The 24,079-nt window shown below is 36.5% G+C and overlaps 1 protein-coding gene across 1 annotated transcript in view; it reads left to right on the plus strand.

Annotated features, from left to right (window-relative positions):
- The window catches only part of dapk1 (death-associated protein kinase 1), a 219,140-nt gene that overhangs the window by 97,494 nt on the left and 97,567 nt on the right, over positions 1–24,079 (plus strand). The window contains exons 7-10 of the mRNA XM_028805545.2: positions 66–92; positions 5,447–5,599; positions 8,082–8,127; positions 16,419–16,508. Coding sequence (XP_028661378.2) covers positions 66–92; positions 5,447–5,599; positions 8,082–8,127; positions 16,419–16,508 — 316 coding nt within the window. The remainder of the gene's footprint in view (positions 1–65; positions 93–5,446; positions 5,600–8,081; positions 8,128–16,418; positions 16,509–24,079) is intronic.

Raw genomic sequence — 24,079 nt, forward strand, 5'->3', positions numbered from 1 at the left:
TGCTTAAAATTTAAGAGAATGATATCTTTTATTTGCTCTAACATTTGTTTTTGTATTATTTTCAGGAGTATTGGTGTGATAACATATATTCTGTAAGTATCAGTATTGAAAGTCAAGTGCTGTATTACCGTATTTGCTTCTTATTTGCTACCTTCAGTTTTCCTATTTTATTTTCAGTTTAAAACCTAAACTGAAATAGCAATAAAGTTTGTTTTTTTATTGATTTTATTACATTGGGATATAGATGTTGAGATCATTAAACCCATTTTAGAAGAGTCCTTAAATCTTATAAAAGTACAAAATGATGTCCTTGTAAATCTTGCGTACTGAGTGAAATCAGATTGAGTGGTAGTTTGGTCCTAGATTATATTTTCGTAAAAAGATTTATAAATAAAACTTTGGATTATTTGCAACTTTGATTTTTATTTTATTTCATTACTTAACAGTGTTTCTTATTTTTAAATTCCTCATTCTAAATTGACTTTACTTTGGAAATGAAAAATGAACTAAGTTAGCTTTACCTTGACATACACTCCTCTCATTCAAACTAAATGTATTACCAGTTTCACAAAGTTTTTAATTTGTACAGCAACTTCTCAAGATATGTGATACATTCCTCAGCAACTTGCACTCAAAACAGCCAAAACAGACTTCAGCTCCTGAGAACCCAGTATTGGAATATTTGGATTTGAAAAATGATTCATAATTTCAAAATCTTACAATTTGTTTCTGTAAACATCAAAATCCATTACATTATTTCCGGTTTCTTGATTTAGTAGAGGTGATGGATTCAAAAATCAGACAAGTTGTCAAGTAAGACTCCAAGGCTGGCCTCAGAGGATGATGGCTAATGAAAAGCATTTAAGATTTTTATGTTATCGAGCTTATCACAGGAGAGGTAGGTGATTTTTATGTGTGTTGAGTTGTAGACATCCAGGCAGTGATTTTTCACTTGTAGCCAAGTGTCACCATCAAAGGAATGGAATGTGAGGTCATGTGCTAAATCTACAATCCTAGAGATGGAGATGTTTAACAAAGTATACCAACTGGGCAACATTGAGTGATGCCACAGGAGGGAATTTGCAAGGTACTGGATTTAGTAGTTAAGACATCAGCTGATAAGTATGATACAGTTACTGCAGCAAAATTCATATTAGACATTTCAGGAGAATGCTGTGGTTGACAACAGTAGCAGAGCAGAAGAACTGTCATTGTTACAAAGTAGGTAGATCTTAACTGTGTAAGTTTAGTACAGTGATTGATTAAGTCAAAATCCATACATTAAAGATTCAAACAGACAGGTTTAAGAAAGTACAAAGTCTATATAAATTAAGAGCAGAACCAACAGACATTTTATTGCTAGCAAAAATAAATTAATTACAAAGATGAACATTGAAAGCTTACTCTTGGAAGGAACTGAAAAGTAGTTTGTTTTTCACCATGGCACTGCAGTTCCTTATTCCAAACACCAAAGAAACACTTACATATCATGTTTTTATGCTGAGTCTTCATGTGGGTTACTGTTGTGAAGACTTCCAACTGTTTCTGGTCCTTAAAAGAGGTTTGTGAATTCAGAACACAAAATTGTCTTCCTCATAATCTTATTTCTGCCTTCCAATGTTTGAGAGGAATCGGTTTTAATATTCACTGGATACATCATGCTGTTCTGTGGCTTTCTTTGTTCCCTTGATCTGCTTATTTTTATAGCTCTCTTGTTTATTTCTTATGGATGGTATACTTTCTGACAAATTTGTTATTTCAGATCTTCTACAATATTCTGAATAGACCTACTTTATACTGTGATGAAAGTTTATTATATTGTGAGAGAGAATTAATTAGTTCCTTTAGTCACTTTAATTTCCCTCCCTTTCTTAGACAATTCAAGTTTAACTTCCTTCTTCTGATTGCTTTTACACTTATTTACACATAAGTAAATAAATAAAGATTTGCATTTTCATTTCAAAGGTTACATTCAACAACAACAACAACATTTATTTATATAGCACATTTTCATACAAAAAGTAGCTCAAAGTGCTTTACATAATGAGAAAAGAAAAATAAAAGACAAATACAAAATTAAAATAAGACAACATTAGTTAACATAGAAAGGAGTAAGGTCCGATGGCCAGGGTGTACAGAAAAAACAAAAAAAAACTCCAGACGGCTGGAGAAAAAAATAAAATCTGTAGGGGTTCCAGGCCACGAGACCACCCAGTCCCCTCTGGGCATTCTACCTAACATAAATGAAATAGTCCTCTTTGTAGTTAGGGTTCTCACGGAGTCACTTGATGGTGATGGTCATACAGACTTCTGGCTTTTAATCCATCCATCATTGTTGGAACATCATGGTGCTTTGGGTAGATGGTGGTGGCTTGCGCCACCACCAAAAGGACACCGGAAAAGGAAACAGAAGAGAGAGCAGGGGTTAGTACAGATTTTGAATTGAATAGTTATCATAATGAATTGGATATACAGAGTTTCAGGATTAAATTACAGTGAAGTTATGAGAAGGCCATGTTAAAGTAATGTGTTTTCAGTAGTTTTTTAAAGTGCTCCACTGTATTAGCCTGGCGAATTCCTACTGGCAGGCTATTCCAGATTTTAGGTGCATAACAGCAGAAAGCCGCCTCACCACTTCTTTTAAGTTTTGCTCTTGGAATTCTAAGGAGACACTCAATTGAGGATCTGAGGTTGCGATTTGGAATATAAGACGTCAGACATTCCGATATATAAGATGGAGCGAGATTATTTAAGGCTTTATAAACCATCAGCAGAATTTTAAAGTCAATTCTGAAAGACGCAGGTAACCAGTGTAGTGACATCAAAACTGGAGAAATGTGTTCGGATTTTCTTTTCCTGGTAAGGATTCTAGCAGCTGCATTCTGCACTAGTTGCAAACGATTTATGTCTTTTTTGGGTAGTCCTGAGAAGAGTGCGTTACAGTAATCTAGCCGACTGAAAACAAACGCGTGAACTAATTTCTCAGCATCTTTCGATGATGTAAGAGGTCTATCTTTTGCTATGTTTCTTAAGTGAAAAAATGCTGTCCTAGTGATCTGATTAATATGCGATTTAAAACTCAGATTTCAGTCAACGGTTACCCCTAAGCTTTTTACCTCCGTTTTGACTTTTAATCCTAATGCATCAAGTTTATTTCTAATAGCCTCATTGTATCCATTATTGCCAATCACTAAGATTTCGGTTTTCTCTTTATTTAATTTGAGAAAGTTACTATTCATCCATTCTGAGATACAGGTTAGACATTGTGTTAGTGAATCTAGAGAATGGGGGTTATCAGGTGCTATTGATAAATACAGCTGTGTGTCATCAGCATAGCTGTGGTAGCTCACGTTATGTCCCGAGATAATCTGACCTAATGGAAGCATGTAGATTGAGAAGAGCAGCGGACCCAAGGATACCATTCAGTATCTTTACATTTGGTAATATGCCCATTCTGTCTCCAATTCACGTATCTTTTGGTTTTGCATCTAGAAGCCAATTGTCCTTTTATGTTGATTTTTTTTCCATACGTTATACTAAAATATTTCATAACTAAATTGTGTAATCCCTTTAACTAGTCCAGTTTAGGCAACTAATGAGAAATTTTTTGTTTCCTTATTATTTGTATTCATCCATCCATTTTCCAACCCACTGAATCCGAACACAGGGTCACGGGGGTCTGCTGGAGCCAATCCCAGCCAACACAGGGCACAAGGCAGGAACCAATCCTGGGCAGGGTGCCAACCAACCGCAGGACACACACAAACACACCCACACACCAAGCACACACTAGGGCCAATTTAGAATCACCAATCCACCTAACCTGCATGTCTTTGGACTGTGGGAGGACACTATTTGTATTCATGTATCTTCCTTTTTTGTTCTTATTATTTATAAGCAGCCTACCCTTTAGTATCATGTTCAACATGAGGTGACCCCTGTAAAAGCAATTTTCTGTAGATTAAAGGTCTTCCTTTTTTTTTTTTACTCTTGCTATCCTTTAGTGTATCATGTAGGAAGGAGTGCCCAATAACTTATTACCTTCTACAATGCTGGTAGTTAATTAAAACAATCAACAAGGCCCCCTTCAAGAAATGCCTAGTTAAAATGTTGGTTGAATGAGGGATCTGTCTTTCACTTTCCTGCCAGGCCACCAGAAATATGAAGAGGTGGACATTTAAAGAGGTCATATTGATCCCTTGTAGTTCTCCCTGGTGGCACCCAAGAACTCCGACGGGGCTGTCCCATAGGACTACAATTCCTAGCCTGCCCTGTGCATGTTCCTGAGTGTCCCACCAGTGTATATGGAAGGAGAAAATAACTTTAGACCATGTACTCCTCTTGTCCTTCTGTTGTGACTTACATTTCTGTCCGGAAACTAACCTCCATCCCGACCAGGACGCCAATCCGTCCCACATGGCACTCACTATATAATATATACTGTATAAACACAATTATAAGCTTCAGCTCACACTTGACCCTGGAAGTTAATTAAGTGGGTTAATTTAAGTGGTTAAGAGGAAGGATGGATGTTATGATCTGATAAAGTATGATTTTACAGCATAAGGAACTACTACTTTCAAAACTATATGTATTTGCAATGGAAAAAAATTGTAACATTCTGCCCAGTTTTAATCTGCACTGTTTTAATTTTTGAAATCTTAATGCATTTTTTTGTGTTAAGCATATTTAAAAATTTATCATATACACTTACACAAATAACCTCGATTACTCACAGCAGGGTCATTTAGAATGACCAGTTAACCCAGGTTACATTTCTTTATATTGTGAGAGGAAAACAGAGTACATGAAGAAAACCAACATGAGCATAAGAAAGACACGTATATTCCTCACACATTAACTATGGTGGGACGTGAGTAGTGAGAATAAGCAATGTTCTTTCAGCTGCACTTTAACAAGTAAATTCATACCGGAAAAAGTGTAGGTAGACAGAGGTCTGAGAAAGGTTACAGTATTTGTAGTTCATAGTTGGCGAGGCATTGTTTTATAGCTTAATAAAACAGAATAATAATACATTTAAGGATGCATTCTAATTAATGATAATGAATGCATTTTACTGTGTAATACACAATTTGCATAGTGATGCTTATTTGCGATTAAAAACTAAATGCTTTTAAAAGGTTCCTCTGTTCTTGCTTGAATTCATTGCTCATCTGTTTTAGAGCCTTAGCATCATAAACAAGATTTATTCTAGTGTCTAACAAAACACTACCATGCCCTAGTTCATATGAGTTCCCTTTGTTTTAATGCTAGTCTTTGTTGTATTTACAGTGAACAATCAAGTCTTTTATGTGTTTCTGGTACTATGTAGCACAGTATATTTTAGAATCTGATCCTTTGGATTCATTAGGCTATAATGGAGCTGCTTTTTATTAAAGTCTTTGTTGTATTTTTTTTTTTCTTTTTTTTTTTTTTTTTTAAACAGACTAAGTGGAGCATCGCCTTTCCTAGGTGATAACAAGCAAGAAACATTAGCAAATGTGTCTGCTGTGAACTATGAATTTGAAGAAGAGTTCTTTAGCAACACAAGTGGTCTTGCTAAAGATTTTATAAGAAGACTTTTAATTAAAGACCCAAAGTATGTTTATGCATATTTTTTAAATTAAGAGATTTTAGTTTTATTCATTATTAATATTTAAGCTCTTAATAATATTTCCAAAAGTATTTAATAACCTATTTCCATATTTTTTAATTAAAATGTTTAAGGTAATATCAGCTTCTCATTTTACACAATATTTTTACTTTATTTTGTGTTACCAACATTTTGTTAATTTCAATGTTTTTAATTTTGGTGGCATATCCTTTCTAGTATACTTAGTTCGTTTATACAATTTCAAATGTTTTTTAAGTTTTTGTATATAATAATATACAACTTCAAATGGTTATTCAGTATCGTATAATGTGTTTAACTTGATAATTGCCCCTGGTAGTCAAGTCACACCCTATCACTTTCCTTGGTGGAAGGTAGTACTAGGGTGTTGTACCGTGCTAGCCATTGTGAATGTAGTGAGAAGTCAAGTAAAATTACACCTTTTATTGACTAACTAAAAAGATTACAATATGCAAGCTTTTGAGGCAACTCAGGCTCCTTCTTCAGGCAAGATGTTAGGTAAAATGTGTAGGCATTTTATTAATCTGAAGCTGGGCACAAACACACCTTTTTACAAAAAGTACAAAATAAACAGCAAGTGTTTCTAAAAAATCCCATCTGTAAAATTGTCATATTCTTTAGTTTCAAATAAATGTTACTGATTCCAACAATTGTTAGTTTACTTAAAAAATTAAGATAACATTTTTAGCTTTTAAAATCAGTGCATAGTTGTTGAAACTACCCAGAAATAACATACCTGTATGTATTTGTAGTATCCCAGAAATTAGACTTCTGTAATGATTGTTCCAAACATTCAGTCCTTAGTGTGTAATCAATCAATTTACAATAAATCCCTTTTTAGCATCATTGCACATTATGTAAAGGTGTTTTTCTTATATCAGAGCATTTCTGTTTCACTGTCCATCTTAAGAATACAGACTTAATTATGGCTAAAGTGGACAGATTAGGCCATATAAATGAATAAATAAAAGCTGCTGTCACAGACAAATAAAAAAGAAACAGAATTTTGTAGATTTTGTCCTTGAATAGTTTTCGCAGTCAGTCTGGTAAACTTGATCTTTTTAAAATGCAAAATGCTAACTAAGAGAGACTGATAACATCTCATGTAGGACATGTACTTTACATCAAAGCAGGGCACGCATGACTTGAATGGTGCTAGTTGGACACCTTATGAGAGCACTAAGCACAACCTTAATAAATTCTTCATATATTAAAGAATGCTCCCCCTTTCATTTTTACGATCATAGATATTTTCTGTATTATTTACAGTAGACCCATTTAGCTTTAAACATCTTTCTGATTGGTAAATTATGTATTTAATTTATATCATTTTTTTAATTGTATAATTTAGTAGTGTTGCAAAACTTTTTATATTCAGTCAAAAATTTGTTACCTATAACTTTGAGTAACCTAACATTATCAGACTTACTTCATCCAGTTGAGGTTCACAGGGGCCAGAATATGTATAGAATTAGCCCTGGCCCTGGACTGGTCTCACTGCCCACACATACTTACTTGCACACAGGGATATTTGGATTCACCAGTTAATCTGACATTCATATTTTTTGAAAATGTGAAGAAAACCATAGTACCCAGTGGGAAAACCCTTATACACATTAGAAAAACATGCAAAATCCACATAGACAACAATTGCACATAGGACTCTAAACTAAGGATGCTGCAATTGTGCTTTCCTGCGGAATTTATCATTATGTTCCTAATGTTCAAAATTAAGTTCCTACACAAGACTTTTGCCTATGTGCTTTCAAAGGAGATATAGCTAGATATTTGTCTGACACTTGGGTTGGAAATCTTTTCTATATTAAGTGTCACTTACAAGCATTAGACAACTGGTGTGCCAGTGGATAATAGCATATAGTTTTATTTTAAATATTTGCGCTCATAGTTGTGCTGTTAATGGCAAGTTAAAGACATCATAATTATATTAACTAGTGTATACACAAAACGTTCATATTTACTGTTAATATGTACTGGACAGCAAACTGTACATATAGCCACATCACTTCCACACCTGACCCTGGCACAAAAGGCTGTCAGTGGTTAAAAATATGATTCTTGGTTTTCTTGTGCCATCATCTGATAATAATAATAATTTTGAAGAAATAGCACCATCTCTCAAAAAATAAGAATAAAAACTTTTTACAAACAAACTTAGGGTTGCATTGTATAGATCTTTTGCTCAGAAAATGCCACCTCAAGATACTGATTACAGTTTGCTTCTTTTTAAAATTTGAACCATAAAACTATATACCGAGGCCCACTTTGTTTTTCAGTCTTGTGGATTAAGTTTAGCTTCTATACACAGATCACACACTCATCCACTCTCACCCAAGGCCACTTAAGAATAATTAATTATGTATAAGTTATTCCTGCATATCATCTTGGCATTTTCAATTTAAAATTTTCTTTTTGTTTTTATTTTTTTCAGAAAGAGGATGTCAATTGAAGGAACTCTGCAGCATCCATGGATTAAGGTTAGTATTATTTGCTGTTTAAAAAAAAAAAAAAAAAAAAAAAAAAAAAGTTGGAATACAACTTTGGAGGGTCACATCACTAGAAAAAAGGGTAATGGTTTCTTGCACAACAATGTAAAATGTTGGATGTTTAAAGAGTCTTTATAATGAGGACATCTCAGTCTAAAAACCACATAGGGATGCTCTCATTGATCGGCTGCCCATATAAATCGAACAATTTTCACTAAAAATGACTTGATTAGTTATGTGTAAGTTGGTGGATCATAAAAACTGATATTTTCAGCACCTGCTTTTCTAAGCTTTACGGTAATTTAGTTGCAGTCCTCCTTTATGCAAGTTATTTCGATAATTGAGCCTGCATACATCTTTTTTGCAGTAAATTTCTTAACTGTGTAAATAAAATCCAGCAACTCAAGGTTTGTTGCAAGAGAGCTTAGCCTTTACATTAAAGAAAGGGGAACAATCAACTGAGAAAAGGGAATTGGAGGGGTTGTCCTCTGCAATTAGACAAATGGCAAGGAAAGCTAGTTTAATGAATTCAGACCTTTTGATTTTGCTCTTTAAATTAACACTAGAATCCCAGAAGCCTGCAATTTTTTTTTGTTGCTCTGGACTACCTTAATTTTCCTTGCAGCTCCTTATCACTGCGCCAGTTACTCAGTGATGGATGCATTTGTTTTGCAAATGTGTCAATTTGCACCATGCAGAATGCATTCACCCATCCTCCATTCAGCCAGCTGAAGTTACAACATAGCAAAATTTTCACTGCTCAAGTCTGTATGGAAGTTTTTATCTGACAATGAGTTGTAGGGAATTGTATAGGTAGACGTTTGAATGCTAGTGTGTGTTTGAGTGTTTCACATTGAAAATGCACATGTCTCACAGATTCACTCGGGTGGTGCAGAGGTAGAGCTGCTGCTTTACAGTGAAGAGGTTTCTTGGTTTGAATCCCAGGTCCTCCTTGCTTTTTAGCACTTTGAGTAGTGAGCTACTCTTATTATTATTATTATTATTATTATTATTAATATAATAAAAGCAGACACACAAATGCAGTTGAAAAATTTCTGCTTGTTATCTTGTCACTTAGATTTTTTTTATTATTCAGTTTTATTCTTGAATTAAAACACACCTGTCATTATATCTTTGCAAAAGTATTTAATTTATACTTCAGTAACCACTTGAATGGCATCAACTTTGTCTCTTCCTCACTCGCTGTATCTCGTGCATGCCCACACACATCCATGTATGAAAACGTCCTTATTTGAAAACACTTAAAATGTACACCGTTTGAGTTTGGACAGTGAGCTTTTTTAAGTGAGGCATCTTACATTTTTAATTGGACAAAGAAAAGGTAAAGACAAATTTGAAATTGCTGCTTAGTAAACAGTAGGCTTGTTAGCTTAACAGCAAAATATGTATTTTACTTATAAACCCATTAAGCCTAAGTCTTGTCTTCTTGATGAATAACTTATGAATATTTGATAAATTTGCAGCTTTTTAATAGATTTGTACTGTGTTTATTCTTTGTTGCTGTATGTCATACAGCATATATTTTGCTAAGACACAAATACTACATAATTAAAATGATAATCCATATTTATACTTGCACTTCAAGAATTACAAATATGGTTTGCTTAAGATTTATGCTGACTGGTAAGACCTCAACTGGAGTACTGCATGCAGTTTGGGTCTCTGGGCTACAAAAAAAGACAGCGGTGCTAGAGAAAGTCCAGAGAAGAGTGACTAGGCTGTTTCTTGGACTGAAATATGAGTTATGTAGAAAGATTAAATGAGTTGAGCCTTTTCAGTTTACACAAATAGACATTAAGAGGTGACATGAGTGAAGTTTAAAATGAGTTCAACAAGAACATGGGGGCATAGCTGAAAACCTGAGGATAAAATTCACACAAAAGACGCAATAAATCAGTTGCCAAAGTCGTATGATAGACAGTAGAACTTGAGGACATTCAAAACTCGGCTTAATGTTATTTTGGAGGGATTACGTGTGTATGATTGGTGGTCTTTGTTGGTCTGAATGTCCAGTTCATAACTTTTTCTGTTATAATATGATATACTGTCTTCTTGTGTTTTACTCTTATACAAGTACTTCATTATCTTAATCAAAGTCCAAAGCCCTGTTGTCATCATTTTGTAGGCAGGTCACGCAGTAATATTAGAGAGAAATTCAATGGCCATTAAGAAGGGTTTACTTTGGAGTATTTACAGGTGCATCTCAATAAACTAGAATATCATTGAAAACTTAATTTATTTCAGTAATTCAATTCAAACAGTGAAACTCATATATTATATAGATTCATGACACACAGAGTGGTATATTTCAAGTGTTTATTTCTTTTCATTTTGCTGATTATGGCCTACAGGTAATGAAAACTCAAAATTCAGTATCTCAGAAAATTAGGATATTACATAAGACCAATAAAAAATTATTTTTAATACAGAAATGTTGGCCTATTGAAAAGAGACACCAGACCCAACAATGCAGACTAGCTGAAGGCCACTATCAAAGTATCCTGGGCTTCCATAACACCTCAGCAGTGCCACAGGCTGATTGCTTCCATGCCACACCACATTGATGTAGTAATTCATTCAAAAGGATCCCCAACCATCTATTGAGTGCATACATGGACATACTTTTCAGTAGGCCAACATTTCTATATTAAAAATCATTTTTTTTGTGATGAAGTGTAAAGAGTGTAGTTGACTGTCAGTAGATGGCATTAGGTTTGCTTCTGGTCATTAGTGTGCTAGGCTTGAGCAGTGAGTTGCACAGTGAGCAAGTGTGACTGTGACCGTCAAGATACACGTGAACCTCGGTCACATGGTAAAGGGTGCTGTCACCTTGATTGAGAGTGGAAGGCAGTAAGGACTTCAGTAGGGTTAACAAATGTGTGACTCACATGAGCAATGACGACGATCAACCTGCCTGTGTAATGCAGGTTGCCATCAGCAACTGTCAGCGCATTTATTATCCTAAATGGTGGTCGTCTTCTTCTTTTGGCTGCCCCCGTTAGGGGTCACCACAACTGATCATCTTCTTCCATATCTTTCTGTCCTCTGCATCTTGTTCTGTTACACTCATCACCTGCATGTCCTCTTTCAACACATCCATAAACCTTCTCTTAGGCCTTCCTCTTTTTCTCTTGCCTGGCAGCTCTATCCTTAGCATCCTTCTCCCAATATACTCAGCATCTCTCCTCTGCACATGTCCAAACCAGCACAATCTGGTGGCTCTGAGGCTAGGGATCTGCACTGGTAATCTGAAGGTTGCCGGTTCGAATCTCGTGAATGCCAAAAGGGACTCTGCTCTGTTGGGCCCTTGAGCAAGGCCCTTAACCTGCAATTGCTAAGCGCTTTGAGTAGTGAGAAAAGCGCTATATAAATGCAAAGAATTATTATTATTATTATAATCTGAATTTGTCTTCCAACCGTCCAACTTGATTTGACCTTTTAATGTACTCATTTCTAATCCAATCCATCCTTGTCACACCCAATGCAAATCTTAGCATCTTTAACACTGCCTCCAGCTCTGTCTCCTGCTTTCTGGTCAGTGCCACCGTCTCCAACCCATATAGCATAGCTGGTTTCACTACCGTCCTGTAGACCTTCATTTTCACTGTTGCTGAAATCTGTCTGTCACAAATCACTCCTGACACTCTTCTCCACCCATTCCACCCTGACGGCACTCTCTTTTTCATCTCTTTTCCACAATCCCCATTACTCTGTACTGTTGATCCCTTCGCCAACTCTACTCCTTTCATCCTCACCATTCCACTGACCTCCCTCTCATTTACACACATGTATTCTGTCTTGTTCCTACTGACCTTCATTCCTGTCCTCTCTAGAGCATATCTCCACCTCTCCAGGGTCTCCTCAGCCTGCTCCCTACTACCGCTACAGATCAAAATGTCATCAGCAATCTCGTCTGTCAACCAGTCCATCACCATTGCAAATAAGAAAGAGTTCAGAGCCGATCCCTGATGTAATCCCACCTCCACCTTGAATGCATCCGTCACTCCTACCGCAGACCCCATCACGGTCACACTTCCTTCATACATATCCTGTACAACTCTTACATACTTCTCTGCCACTCCCGACTTCCTCATACAATACCACAACTCCTCTCAAGGCACCCTGTCATATGCTTTCTCCAGGTCCACAAAGACGCAATGCAACTCCTTCTGGCCTTCTCTATACTTCTCCATCAATACCCTCAGAGCAAACATTGCGACTGTGGTGCTCTTTCTTGGCATGAAACCATACTGCTGCTCACTAATCAACACCTCACTTCTTAACCTAGCTTCCACTACTCTTTCCCTTAACTTCATGCTGTAGCTCATCAATTTTATCCCCCTGTAGTTACTACAGTCCTGCACATCCCCCTTATTCTTAAGTATCGGCACCAGTACACTTCTTTTACACTCCTCAGGCATCCTTTCCCTTTCCAAGATTTCATTAAACAATCTGGTTAAAAACTCCACTGCCATCTCTCCTAAACACCTTCATGCTTCCACAGGTATGTCATCTGGACCAACAGCTTTTCCATTCTTCATCCTCTTCATAGCTGTCCTTACTTCCTCCTTGCTAATCCATTGCACTTCCTGATTCACTATCTCCACATCATCCAACTTCTTCTCTCTCTTGTTCTCTTCATTCATCAGCCTCTCAAGGTACTCTTTCCATCTGCTCAACACACTCTCCTTGCTTGTAAGTACATTTCCATCTTTATCCTTTATTACCCTAACCTGCTGCACATCTTTCCCAGCTCGGTCCCTCTGTCTAGCCAATCGGAACAGGTTCCTTTCTCCCTCCTTAGTGCCCAGCCTCTCATACAACTCATCATACGCCTTTTCTTTAGCCTTCGCCACCTCTCTCTTCACCTTGTGCTTTATCTCCTTGTACTCTTGTCTACTTTCTGCATCTCTCTGACTATCCCACTTTTTCTTTGCCATCCTCTTCCTCTGTATATTCTCCTGTACTTCCCCATTCCACCACCAAGTTTCTTTTTCCTCCTTTCTCTGTCCAGATATCACACCAAGCACCCTTCTTGCTGTCACACTTACTACATCTGCTGTAGTTTCCCAACTGTCTGATAATTCTCCACTACCACCCAGTGCCTGTCTCACCTTCTCCCTAAACTCAACCTTGCAGTCTTCGTTTTTCATCTTCCACCATTTGATCCTTGGCTCTGCCCTCACTCTCTTCCTCTTCTTGATCTCCAATGTCATCCTACAGACCACCATCCTATGCTGTTTAACTACACTTTACCTTGCCACCACTTTGCAGTCTTCAATCTCATTCAGATTGACTCTTCTGCATAGGATGTAATCTACCTGTTTGCATCTTCCTCCTCACTTGTACGTAGCCCTATATTCCTCCCTCTTCTTAAAATACGTATTCACCACAGTCATGTCCATCCTTTTGGAAAAATCCACTATCCTCTGACCTTCTTCATTCCTCTCCTTGACACCACACCTACCCATCACCTCCTTGTCTCCTCTGTTCACTTCACCAACATGTCCAGTGAAATCTGCTCCAATAACCACTTTCTGTCCCTTGGGTACACTGTTCATCACTTCATCCAACTCACTCCAAAAATATTCTTTCTCATCCATTGCACACACAACTTGCAGAGCATATGCACTAACACCATTCATCATCACACCTCCAATTTCCAGCTTCATAATCATTACTCTGTCTGACACTCTTTTCACCTTCAAAACACTCTTGACATACTGTTCCTTCAGAATAACCCCTACTCCATTTCTCCTCCTATCCACACCATGATAGAACAATTTGATTCCACCTCTGATCCACCTGGCCTTACTCCCCTTCCATTTAGTCTCTTGCACGCACAATATATCAACCTTCCTTCTCTCCATTATATCTGCTAACTCACTCCCCTTACCAGCCATACTGCCAACATTCAAAGTTCCTACCATCAGTTCCACTCTCTTTACTTTCCTCCTCTCCTTCTGCCTCCAGACACGTCTCCCCCCTCTTCTTCTCCATCTTCGGCTAACAGTAGCCCAATTTCCGCCAGCACCCTGTTGGCTAACAGTACTAGTGGCGGTTGTTGTTAACCCGGTGCTCGACCGATCCGGTATGGAAATTTGTATTGTTGTCATCATATTCATTTGGCAAAATTTTAAACCGGATGCCCTTCCTGACATAACCCTCCCCATTTATTCTGGCTTGGGACCGGCACAAAGAAACACACTGGTTTGTGCATCCCCTGTGGCTAGGTTTTATTATCCTAAATGGTATATGGCTTAAATGGACATCAGAGCAGGTGGTGTAAGCAGACCCAGTTACTGAGGTTATTGTGAGCGTCTTCAGTAGCTGAAGTTGGTTTTGTGTCAGACCTGCAGTGTGGTAGTTGACACGTCTGTGATGTAGGATGGTGTGCGCTGGTTGCCTTGCCTGTCAGTGTTACATGGGGATATGCATGTCATCTCAAAGGTTTAAATCATGGACACTGTGGGCCACACGTGTAATTCAGGGAGAGTATTTTTGTCAAACCAGTAGTGCACTTTTCATGTCAGGTATATGTGAAGTAGCACACCAGGATGCATGGCTGTGTCGATCCTGTCAGGTCTTGCGCATTACAATGTCTGTACCAGCTGTGCAAGAGACTAGAAGATAAATTTTTGTCAGACCAGAGGCCATACTTGTTTTGAGTAGTCAAGCAGCACATATGGAGACCGTGAGAGGTAGAAGTTTAATTTTGATTCTGCCATCCTGGGAACACCCTGCTCATGGGCCATGTTGCATGTGTCACGACATAATCCATGAGTGAGTTTTTGTGTGACAGATGGACTGGCCTTACAATTTTTTATATATTGATAGTTAACTAATGGAAGTGGTAGGGATCAATACAGAATAGTTTTGCAATTAGTTTGTCAGATAAATTAATAAAATAATTTTTTTGCAACTTCTGTATGGAATATAGAAGAAATGCATTTTGTTGCTTGCATAATAAAAGTACATTGTTATTGCTCATGCTTTGAACGGTGCTATATAAAACAAAGGTGGATTGATTGTTTGTCACAGGGGTTACTCTTCCCTTTCTTTACTTGTTCTTTGTCTGCTGGTTTCATTGATTAAAAACAGTTTAAAAAATCTTTTCCAGCTAAAAAAAATGCCTGCATTCTTGTCATTTGTTTTGGGACAACATAGAAAAGTGTATTATCTGTATTTTGGTGTTTTCTTCATTTCTGATTTTTCACTGCTTATGATAAATCGTATTTCCCTTTTCTTTCTCACTTTATCTATTATTGGGATTAATAAAGTATCTATCTATCTATCTATCTATCTATCTATCTATCTATCTATCTATCTATCTATCTATCTATCTATCTATCTATCTATTATAGAAAGTCATTTTGTTAAAGTATTTTATAGACTCTTCTGTTCTTTTTTTTTATTTTATTATTCTATTTTTACTCTGTAGCACTTTGGGATTGCTAAAATATAAAGTGCAATATAAATAAAATTTATTATTATTATTATTATTATTATAGACTACACACTGATACTTTATAGTTGTTCTTGATGTTGTTGATAGCTAGATGAAGCTATGAAAATTTAAGATCCCTTTATTCTCCAAACAAATGTTATTTCAGGGTTTGAGAAAGTGTTCAATGTCAGCTTCACTTACTCTGGGGTTTTTGCTACTTTATATTGGAAAGGAAACTAAATTCCTTAGAAAGATCTGACATTGTTACATCATGATAATAGCTTTATTTAAGTGTGATTAAGCTTTTATTGCATTCTTTTCCACATAGTAAAATGTGCATGGAGCAAAGTACATTGAGAATTATGTTACTTTAACCGTTACTCAGCTATATAGGGAACATGATTCATGAAAGTGTTGCCTGGGACATTTTCATTGTTCATCTTGCAATCTTGTGATTTATTTTTAAATTGTAATAAACCATTAATGTTTTCTAACCTGCATTTGAAATTTCTTATAGTTTTGTAGTTATTACTTGTTTTTGGCATTTAAAGAAACCTCTACCAGTACTTAAGTGTCCCATCCATATTAACAGCATAGGATTCTTTGTGAGCAACTATTTATTTTAGCAATATTAATCAAGCTGACAGTAAAGTAAGACTTTTGCTAGTATGATTGATTAATATTGGATTATATGTTGAATAATATCAAACTTGGTGTGGAATTGGAATTGTATAGTTATATCTAACTGTGGTTATAAAGTACATTCTTTTTAAGTCTGTAATATTTTGTTAATTGTTTTTACATTTCTGTTTAGCCCAAGGATACACTTCAGGCTCTAAGTAGGAAGGCTTCCGCTGTAAATATGGAAAAACTGAAGAAGTTTGCAGCCAGGAGAAAATGGAAGGTACTAATATATGAAAGTTTAAAATATGTAATTCAATATATTAACTCTAGAGTTTCAGTTTATGTAAATTTATATAAATATTTTTAAGTAAAGCAGTTGAAGCAGTGTTAAACTATAACTCAAGATAATGTACTTTATACTAGAACATACTGTGTTTTAAACATTTTTTACAGAACTAACAATGAATCATAATATGCTATAACCTAACAATTTTTTTGTTCTTATCAAATCTTCAAATTAGATAAACATGACTTCCGGTGACAAAACAACACACAGAAGATTTTACTTTGACATTATTTATTTAACTAAACATAAGCCAATATGCACCAGTCTTGGATGAAAATTAAGTATAACCTTACAATTCTCATATCAGTTAAGAAGACAGCTACAGCCAGGTGCTGTTAATTGAATGCACCTGATTAGTTAATGAATAGAATTGCAACCATCTCTCTCCCTTCACCTATATATACACTGTACATATACACACACGCTTCACTTGCCAACCCCCCATGCATGCGCTATGCGCCAGCCACTTCACATCTCTACTGCTCGTGTTGTGATGGGGGGGGCAGAATGCACCCCAAGGAGACATGGCCGCTTCTCCGAAACCCCCTCTTAAACGGTGATACAATGGGAAACAAATACATTTTTTTTTTAACCTCCTCTTTGCTTGATCAGCTGCTGGATTACCGCTGCTGCCGCCGCTTGATTTGCATCTTGTGTGGCGCTTCGAACATTTAAAATCCTGTACAGCAGCTGTCTTTGTCATCCATTCTTTGTCTTTTATTTCCAGCCCCGGGCGTGGTTAAATCTCTTGGCACAAAGTCTCATCTCGTGGGACGTGAGTTCTTGATATTTTAGTTTATAATTTAAAAACGGAATAATAATCTAAAAATCTAACAACATCACATTAAAGTCTGATAAATTCTGAAAAGAATGATACCAAACATATACAGTATATGTAGGTTTTAAAATAAGCCTGATTTACAGCGTGATAAAAAACGTCACACAAAATCATTGCACAAAATTGTTGCACTTTTAGGGTATATGTATATACTGTATATGTGTGTTTGTGTGTATAATATTTAAAAGAAATGTATGCAATTTGGTCTGGAGCATTCAAAACATGTTGCTAAACATGTATACATGCATTAGTAAATTCACCCAAAGATTCGATCAGATAATACTAATTGCAGTAAACCAAATAGCTAACATTCACAGATCCACAAGACTTTCACCAGTATAGTAAATCATACCTATCATGACTCTACCATCATGATAGCACTGCACTAATGTGACCTTCTTGGAGAGTTGCCCAAAGAAACCCTCTTTTCCACAATAGCAGCACAAATTAGCTTTGTAAAGTTACTTCTTGACCAAACCACAACACCTCTGGAACAATGTAGTCTACAGAGCATAGACCAAAGTTAGGTCATTTTGATTATTTGGTGAAATTCACATGCTTACATGCTTGTTTCCATTATATTTTGATCGTTTTTAGTACATTTTTGTGGGTTAATTCATAAATGTGTTTAAATCAATTGGTTAATGGTCATGATAATTACTATTTCCAGAGTACTATCCTGGATTCTTTAAAACTACCTGCATGTGGTCAAAAAACAACTCAAAGAAGCCCTACCAGTTTTTTATATTCGAGAACTTGGAGAGAGGTTAGATAAGTCTTAAGAATTACCCAGGGCAGAGGACGTTGACCCACCTGTGCTTGCTACCCCACTGGCTTTCGTAAGAAGACACTGGTGATGACATATCTTAGCTGAATTGCTGGCATATAAATCCTGTTAATCTTTGTCTCAAGAAAATACCTCCAGATTGACAGGGTTTTTAGTGAAAATTTCAAGCCTTGCCCTCCATTGCAGAGTGTTTCACTTGCATGTTGTTCTGCTGCAACAATTGCTTTGTTTCAACCTTGTGTCATTAACACAACGTTGTTGTTGAGCGGCAGCATTTTTTAAATTTTTTTTAATTTTATTAATTTTCATTGTAATCATTCCATACAAACAGATCAATTTATAACCCAACAAATTTGAAGACTAATCAAGCCCCACCCCTGACAAGGAGAGCTTAGCTAAAGGAAAATTGCTTAAGGCTTTTTAATAAGGCAACATTAAACAAAAGAAAGGGAGAAGTAAATATCTATGTAAATAAGAGATGGAGAAGGGAATTAAATGTGGTAATAGTTATTTCTCTTATTCTAAAATAATATTGATTAAATCCTGCCATGTTTTGAAAAAATTTTGTACAGATCCTCTAACTGAAAATTTGATTTTTTCCAATTTCAAATAATATAAAACATCGGTTTCCCACTGACTTATAAGAGGAGAATTAGGATTCTTCCAATTTAACAAAATAAGTCTGCGTGCCAAAAGTGTAGTGAATGCAATCACCGTTTGCTTGTCCTTCTCCACTTCAAGTCCATCTGGAAGAACACCGAACACAGCTGTTAATGGGTTAGGAGGGATTGTGATACCAAGGCTGTCTGAGAGGCACTTAAAAATTTTTGTCCAAAATGAAGTTAGTTTGGTGCAGGCCCAAAACATGTGACCCAGTGAGGCAGGAGCTTGGTTGCAGCGTTCGCAGGTTGGATCCTGCCCTGGAAACATTTTGGACAGTTTTAAGCGAGACAGAGGGGCTCGATATATAATTTTTAGTTGAATAATTCTATGCTTTGCGCATATAGAACTCGAGTGAATTCTCTGCTTTGCTACCTTCCACTCCTTTTCTGATATATTGATTAATAGATCTTCTTCCCAATGTCCTCTTGGATCTTTGAAAGGTAGGGACTCTAATAAGATTTTATATATTTTATATATTGAGAAATTGTTCTGTTCTGTGTACTGCATTGTATTGTATTGACCCCCTTCTTTTGACACCCACTGCACGCCCAATCTACCTGGAAAGGGGTCTCTCTTTGAACTGCCTTTCCCAAGGTTTCTTCCATTTTTCCCTACTAGGTTTTTTTGGAGTTTTTCCTTGTCTTCTTAGAGAGTCAAGGCTGGGGGGCTGTCAAGAGGCAGGGCCTGTTAAAGCCCATTGCGGCACTTCCTGTGTGATTTTGGGCTATACAAAAATAAACTGTATTGTATTGTATATATTGCGGAAATAGTGTTTATTTCCTCGAAATTGAGCAGTATTTTTTCCAGCATTGTGGAGGGTGCAAGGTGGGGGAAATCGAGCAATTTCTGTTTAACAAAATTTCTAATTTGAAGATAGTAAAAGAAATGTGTAGCTGGGAGGTTGAATTTTGAACGTAATTGTTCAAAAGATGTAAATATGTTGTCTATATAAAGATCTCTGAGCATTTTAATCCCAAAACTTTTCCAGGTATTAAAAACTGGATATACTTGCGAAGGTTGAAAGAGGTGGTTCTCTTGCAGAGGTGCCACTGATAAAAGATTTTCCATCTTAAAATGCTTTCTAATTTGGTTCCATATTCTGAGTGAGCAAAGCACAATTGGGTTATTAGTATATTTGCGATAACTTTCATTTATTGGAGAGCAGAGCAGGGAATATAAAGAAGTACTACAGGATTTTACTTCTATTGCGGACCAAGCCTGTGTATGTTCATTTATTTGTGTCCAGGTTTTTATGGCTTGTATGTTTGCTGCCCAGTAATAAAACTGAAAATTAGGTAAAGCCATGCCACCTTCTGCCTGAGGTCTTTGTAGGGTTGCTCTTCGGATACGTGGGTGTTTTGAGTACCAAATGAATGAGGTTATTGTTGAATCTAACTGTTTAAAAAATGATTTATTGATATATATTGGAATGTTTTGAAATAAGAGAAGTTTAGGAAGGATATTCATCTTAACAATGTTAATTCTTCCGGCTAGAGTGAGATGAAGGGTTGACCATCTATGCAAGTCTTGCTTAATTTTTTCCATACAGACGCCAAAATTTTGTTGATAGAGAGCTTTATGTTTACTTGTGATATTTACCCCTAGGTCAGGGGTAGGCAACGTCGGTCCTGGTGAGCCGCAGTGGCTACAGGTTTTCATTCCAACCCAATTGCTTAATTAGAAACCAATCATTGCCAATCTCAGACCTTATTTAATTTTATGGCGTGTTAGTCTGTGCAATGTAAGGCTCTTATATCGTAGATTTTTTTCCTTTCCAAAGATATCATCCAAATGATATGAAGCCTAAAACAGATCATTTTCAGTCTGTCACATTTTTCTATTAAGTGTTTTATTAAATCAAACAGTGCATGATGAACACACACAGATGTAATTGGAAAAAAGCTAGCTGGAGAACTGCTGGCTGCTTTGTCTTTTACATCTTATTGCTAATAAGGAGCAATTAAAACACTGAATGCAGCAGTTTAAGATTGAAATAAGCAATTAAGGTTGGAGAACCTTAACAAGCGAGACCACTAAAATGAAGCATCAAAATGTCACTTAAGCAATATGTGCTTCATCAGCAATAATTGAGTTCTCGTTAAGGAACTGGGTTGGAACAAAAACCTGCACATACTGCGGCTCACCAGGACCGACGTTGCCTACCCCTGCCCTAGGTATTTAAACTGATCTGATATGGTAAAAGGTAGGGTGTCTAATCTAATATTATATGCTTGTAAATTCACTGGAAAGAGTATACTTTTATTCAGATTAATTCTAAGACCAGATATCTTTTGAAATTCTGTTAGTGCTGTTAAAACAGCGGGGACAGTGTTTTCTGGGTCTGATATATATAAGACCATATCATCTGCATATAGAGAAATTTTCTGTTCCAGTCCTTCTCTGACAATCCCCTTTATCTGATAAGAATTTCGGCAGTGAACCGCCAGTGGTTCAATAGCGATTGCAAACAACAGTGGCGGCAAGGGACATCCTTGTCTGGTACCACGTTCTAGTTTAAAGTAGTCTGAGCAAATGTTATTAATACAAACTGAAGCTTCTGGATTGGTATACAGTAGTTTGATCCATGCACAAATATGCGGGCCAAACCCAAATTTCTCCAATGCAGTGAAAAGGTAATTCCATTCAATCATATCAAATGCTTTTTCTGCGTCTAATGATAGTAATATCTCTGGGGTGTTTGATTTTGCTGGTGAATATATAACATTAAACAAGCGTCGGAGATTTGAAGATAGGTGTCGGCCTTTAATAAATCCAGTTTGATCTTGTGATATTACCGAGGGCAGCACTTTCTCCATCCTTCTAGCTAGGATTTTTGAGAGTATCTTAACATCATTATTCAGGAGTGAAATTGGTCTGTATAATGCACATTGTAACAAGTCCTTATTTTGTTTAGGAAAGACGGTGATTAATGCTTGTCGAAATGTTTGAGGTAGTATTTGGTTGTGTCTAGCTTCTGTAAATGTTGCCAATAAGAGGGGAGCTAGCTGAGTGGAGAATTTCTTATAAAATTCTACGGGGTAACCATCAGGGCCTGATGATTTCCCGCTTTGTAGTGACTTTATAGCGTCTAGTAATTCTGTTAGCGTTAGAGGTTTATCCAGTTCCTCAGCACTTAAAGCATCTATTTGTGGTATCTGTGATGCATCCAGAAATGCATCAGATTGTGTGTTGTCTTCTTTGGGCTCAGTGGAATATAAAGACTTATAGTAATCTCTAAATGTGTGCATTATTTTAGTATGGTCGATGATTTCTTCTCCATTCTTATTGGTGATTACTGGTATTGCATTGTGAACTTCTTGTTTATGAATTTGTTGAGCTAAAAGCTTATTAGCTTTTTCTCCGTGTTCATAGTAATGCTGTCTAGACTTATAAATAAGTTGTTCAGTTTTTTTAGTTGTTAAGATGTTAAGTTCTGTATGCAGGGCCTGCCTTTTCCTGTGGAGAACTTAATTTGGACGCCTGGCTTGTTCTTCATCTATTCTAGTAATTTCATTTCTTAGCTCTGACACTTTCTTGGTTTCTAATTTATTTCTGTGGGAGAGATATGAAATAATCTGTCCTCTTAAGAAGGCCTTTAGAGTTTCCCAGAGTGTTCCTGCAGAAACCTCTGTGGACGTGTTTGTCTCTAGGAAGAAGCTGATTTGTTTGGATATAAATTCTGTGCAGTTCTCGTCTGCCAATAAAAGAGGGTTAAGACGCCATCTGCGAGGTGAGTGTGAGGGGCTTATTGATTTTAGCTCCAAGACTAGAGGGGCATGGTCAGAGATAACAATTGTGTCATATTTGTATGATTTAATTGTAGGCAGGAAATTATTATCTATAAAAAAATAATCAATTCTTGAGTAGCTATAATGCACTGGTGAGTAGAACGAATATGTTCTTGAGTTTGGGTTAAGAAACCTCCAAGGGTCTGATAAGTTGTGATCATTTAAAAACTGTGTAATTATCTTTGCAGTATTAGATGTCGTCCCCAATGTCACAGGAGTCCTATCTAAGAGTGGATTTAAAACACAATTAAAGTCCCCAGCCATTATAATTTTATGAGTGTTCACATTGGGAATGGATGCAAATAGATTTTGCATGAATTCCTTATCATCAACATTGGGTGCATAAACATTTATCAAAATCATTTTACTGTTATATAAGTTGCCCATGACCATCACATATCTCCCTTCAGGGTCCGACACTACATCTGATGTTACAAATGGAACTGTTCTATGTATGAGAATTCCCACCCCTCTAGTTTTCTTTATAAAGCTAGAATGGAACATTTGGCCAGTCCAGTCTTTTTGTAATCTGAACTGATCCTTGGTTAGTAAGTGGGTCTCCTGTAAAAATACTATTTTAGCATTTAAGCCTGTTAGGTGAGAGCATACTTTCTTTCTCTTTAATTCGTGATTCAGGCCTTTAACATTCCAGCTCACAAAGTTAACTGTCCCATCATGGAGACATTGATTCTGAGTTTTTAATGTCATTTTATAGTTTTAATTGGTAATATGGCAGTTTTAATCTTAGTTTCAAGACTCCCCATGAGTTATTGCATTTTAGCCTATTGTTGCATTGATATTTATAATTATAAGGATTACAAGAATAGATTAGATATAACCTGCTCTCCTTCTCTCCCCCCTTTATCCCCCCACCCCCCCATTTTGCCTCCCCACATGAGGCCAGATCCCACTTTGCGATGTTCCAGTCCTCTCACATACGAAGAGACAGAGCACGTCCAAAACAAACCCCACCCTGCAGCGGCGTTAGAGAATTAAAACAGAGATATCTTTTGCAGTTAAATTCTTAATACTATCTGCCGAAAATATTCTCATTAACAGTATTTAAGCTTGAAATAATCTTCAGCGCTTTTAAGTTAAGATATTGAGATTTAAAAAAAAAAAAAAAAAAATCAACCCTGAGAATGATTTAAAAACTAGTCTAGGATAAACCTGGTAATTCCTACTGTAATAGTATAATGGTAATAGTATAAATAGTAGAAAAAGCAATAAACCAAGGGTATGATGTTAAACAGTCTACTTTAAGGTATCTATACTAATTAATAAAAGGCAAAGCCCTCACTGACTGACTGACTCACTCATCACTAATTGTCCAACTTCCCGTGTAGGTGGAAGGCTAAAATTTGGCAGGCTGATTCCTTACAGCTTACTTACAAAAGTTAGGCAGGTTTCATTTCGAAATTCAACGCGT

Source organism: Erpetoichthys calabaricus, chromosome 7, assembly GCF_900747795.2.
Source record: "Erpetoichthys calabaricus chromosome 7, fErpCal1.3, whole genome shotgun sequence".
In the NCBI taxonomy this organism is placed as follows: Eukaryota; Metazoa; Chordata; class Cladistia; order Polypteriformes; family Polypteridae; genus Erpetoichthys; species Erpetoichthys calabaricus.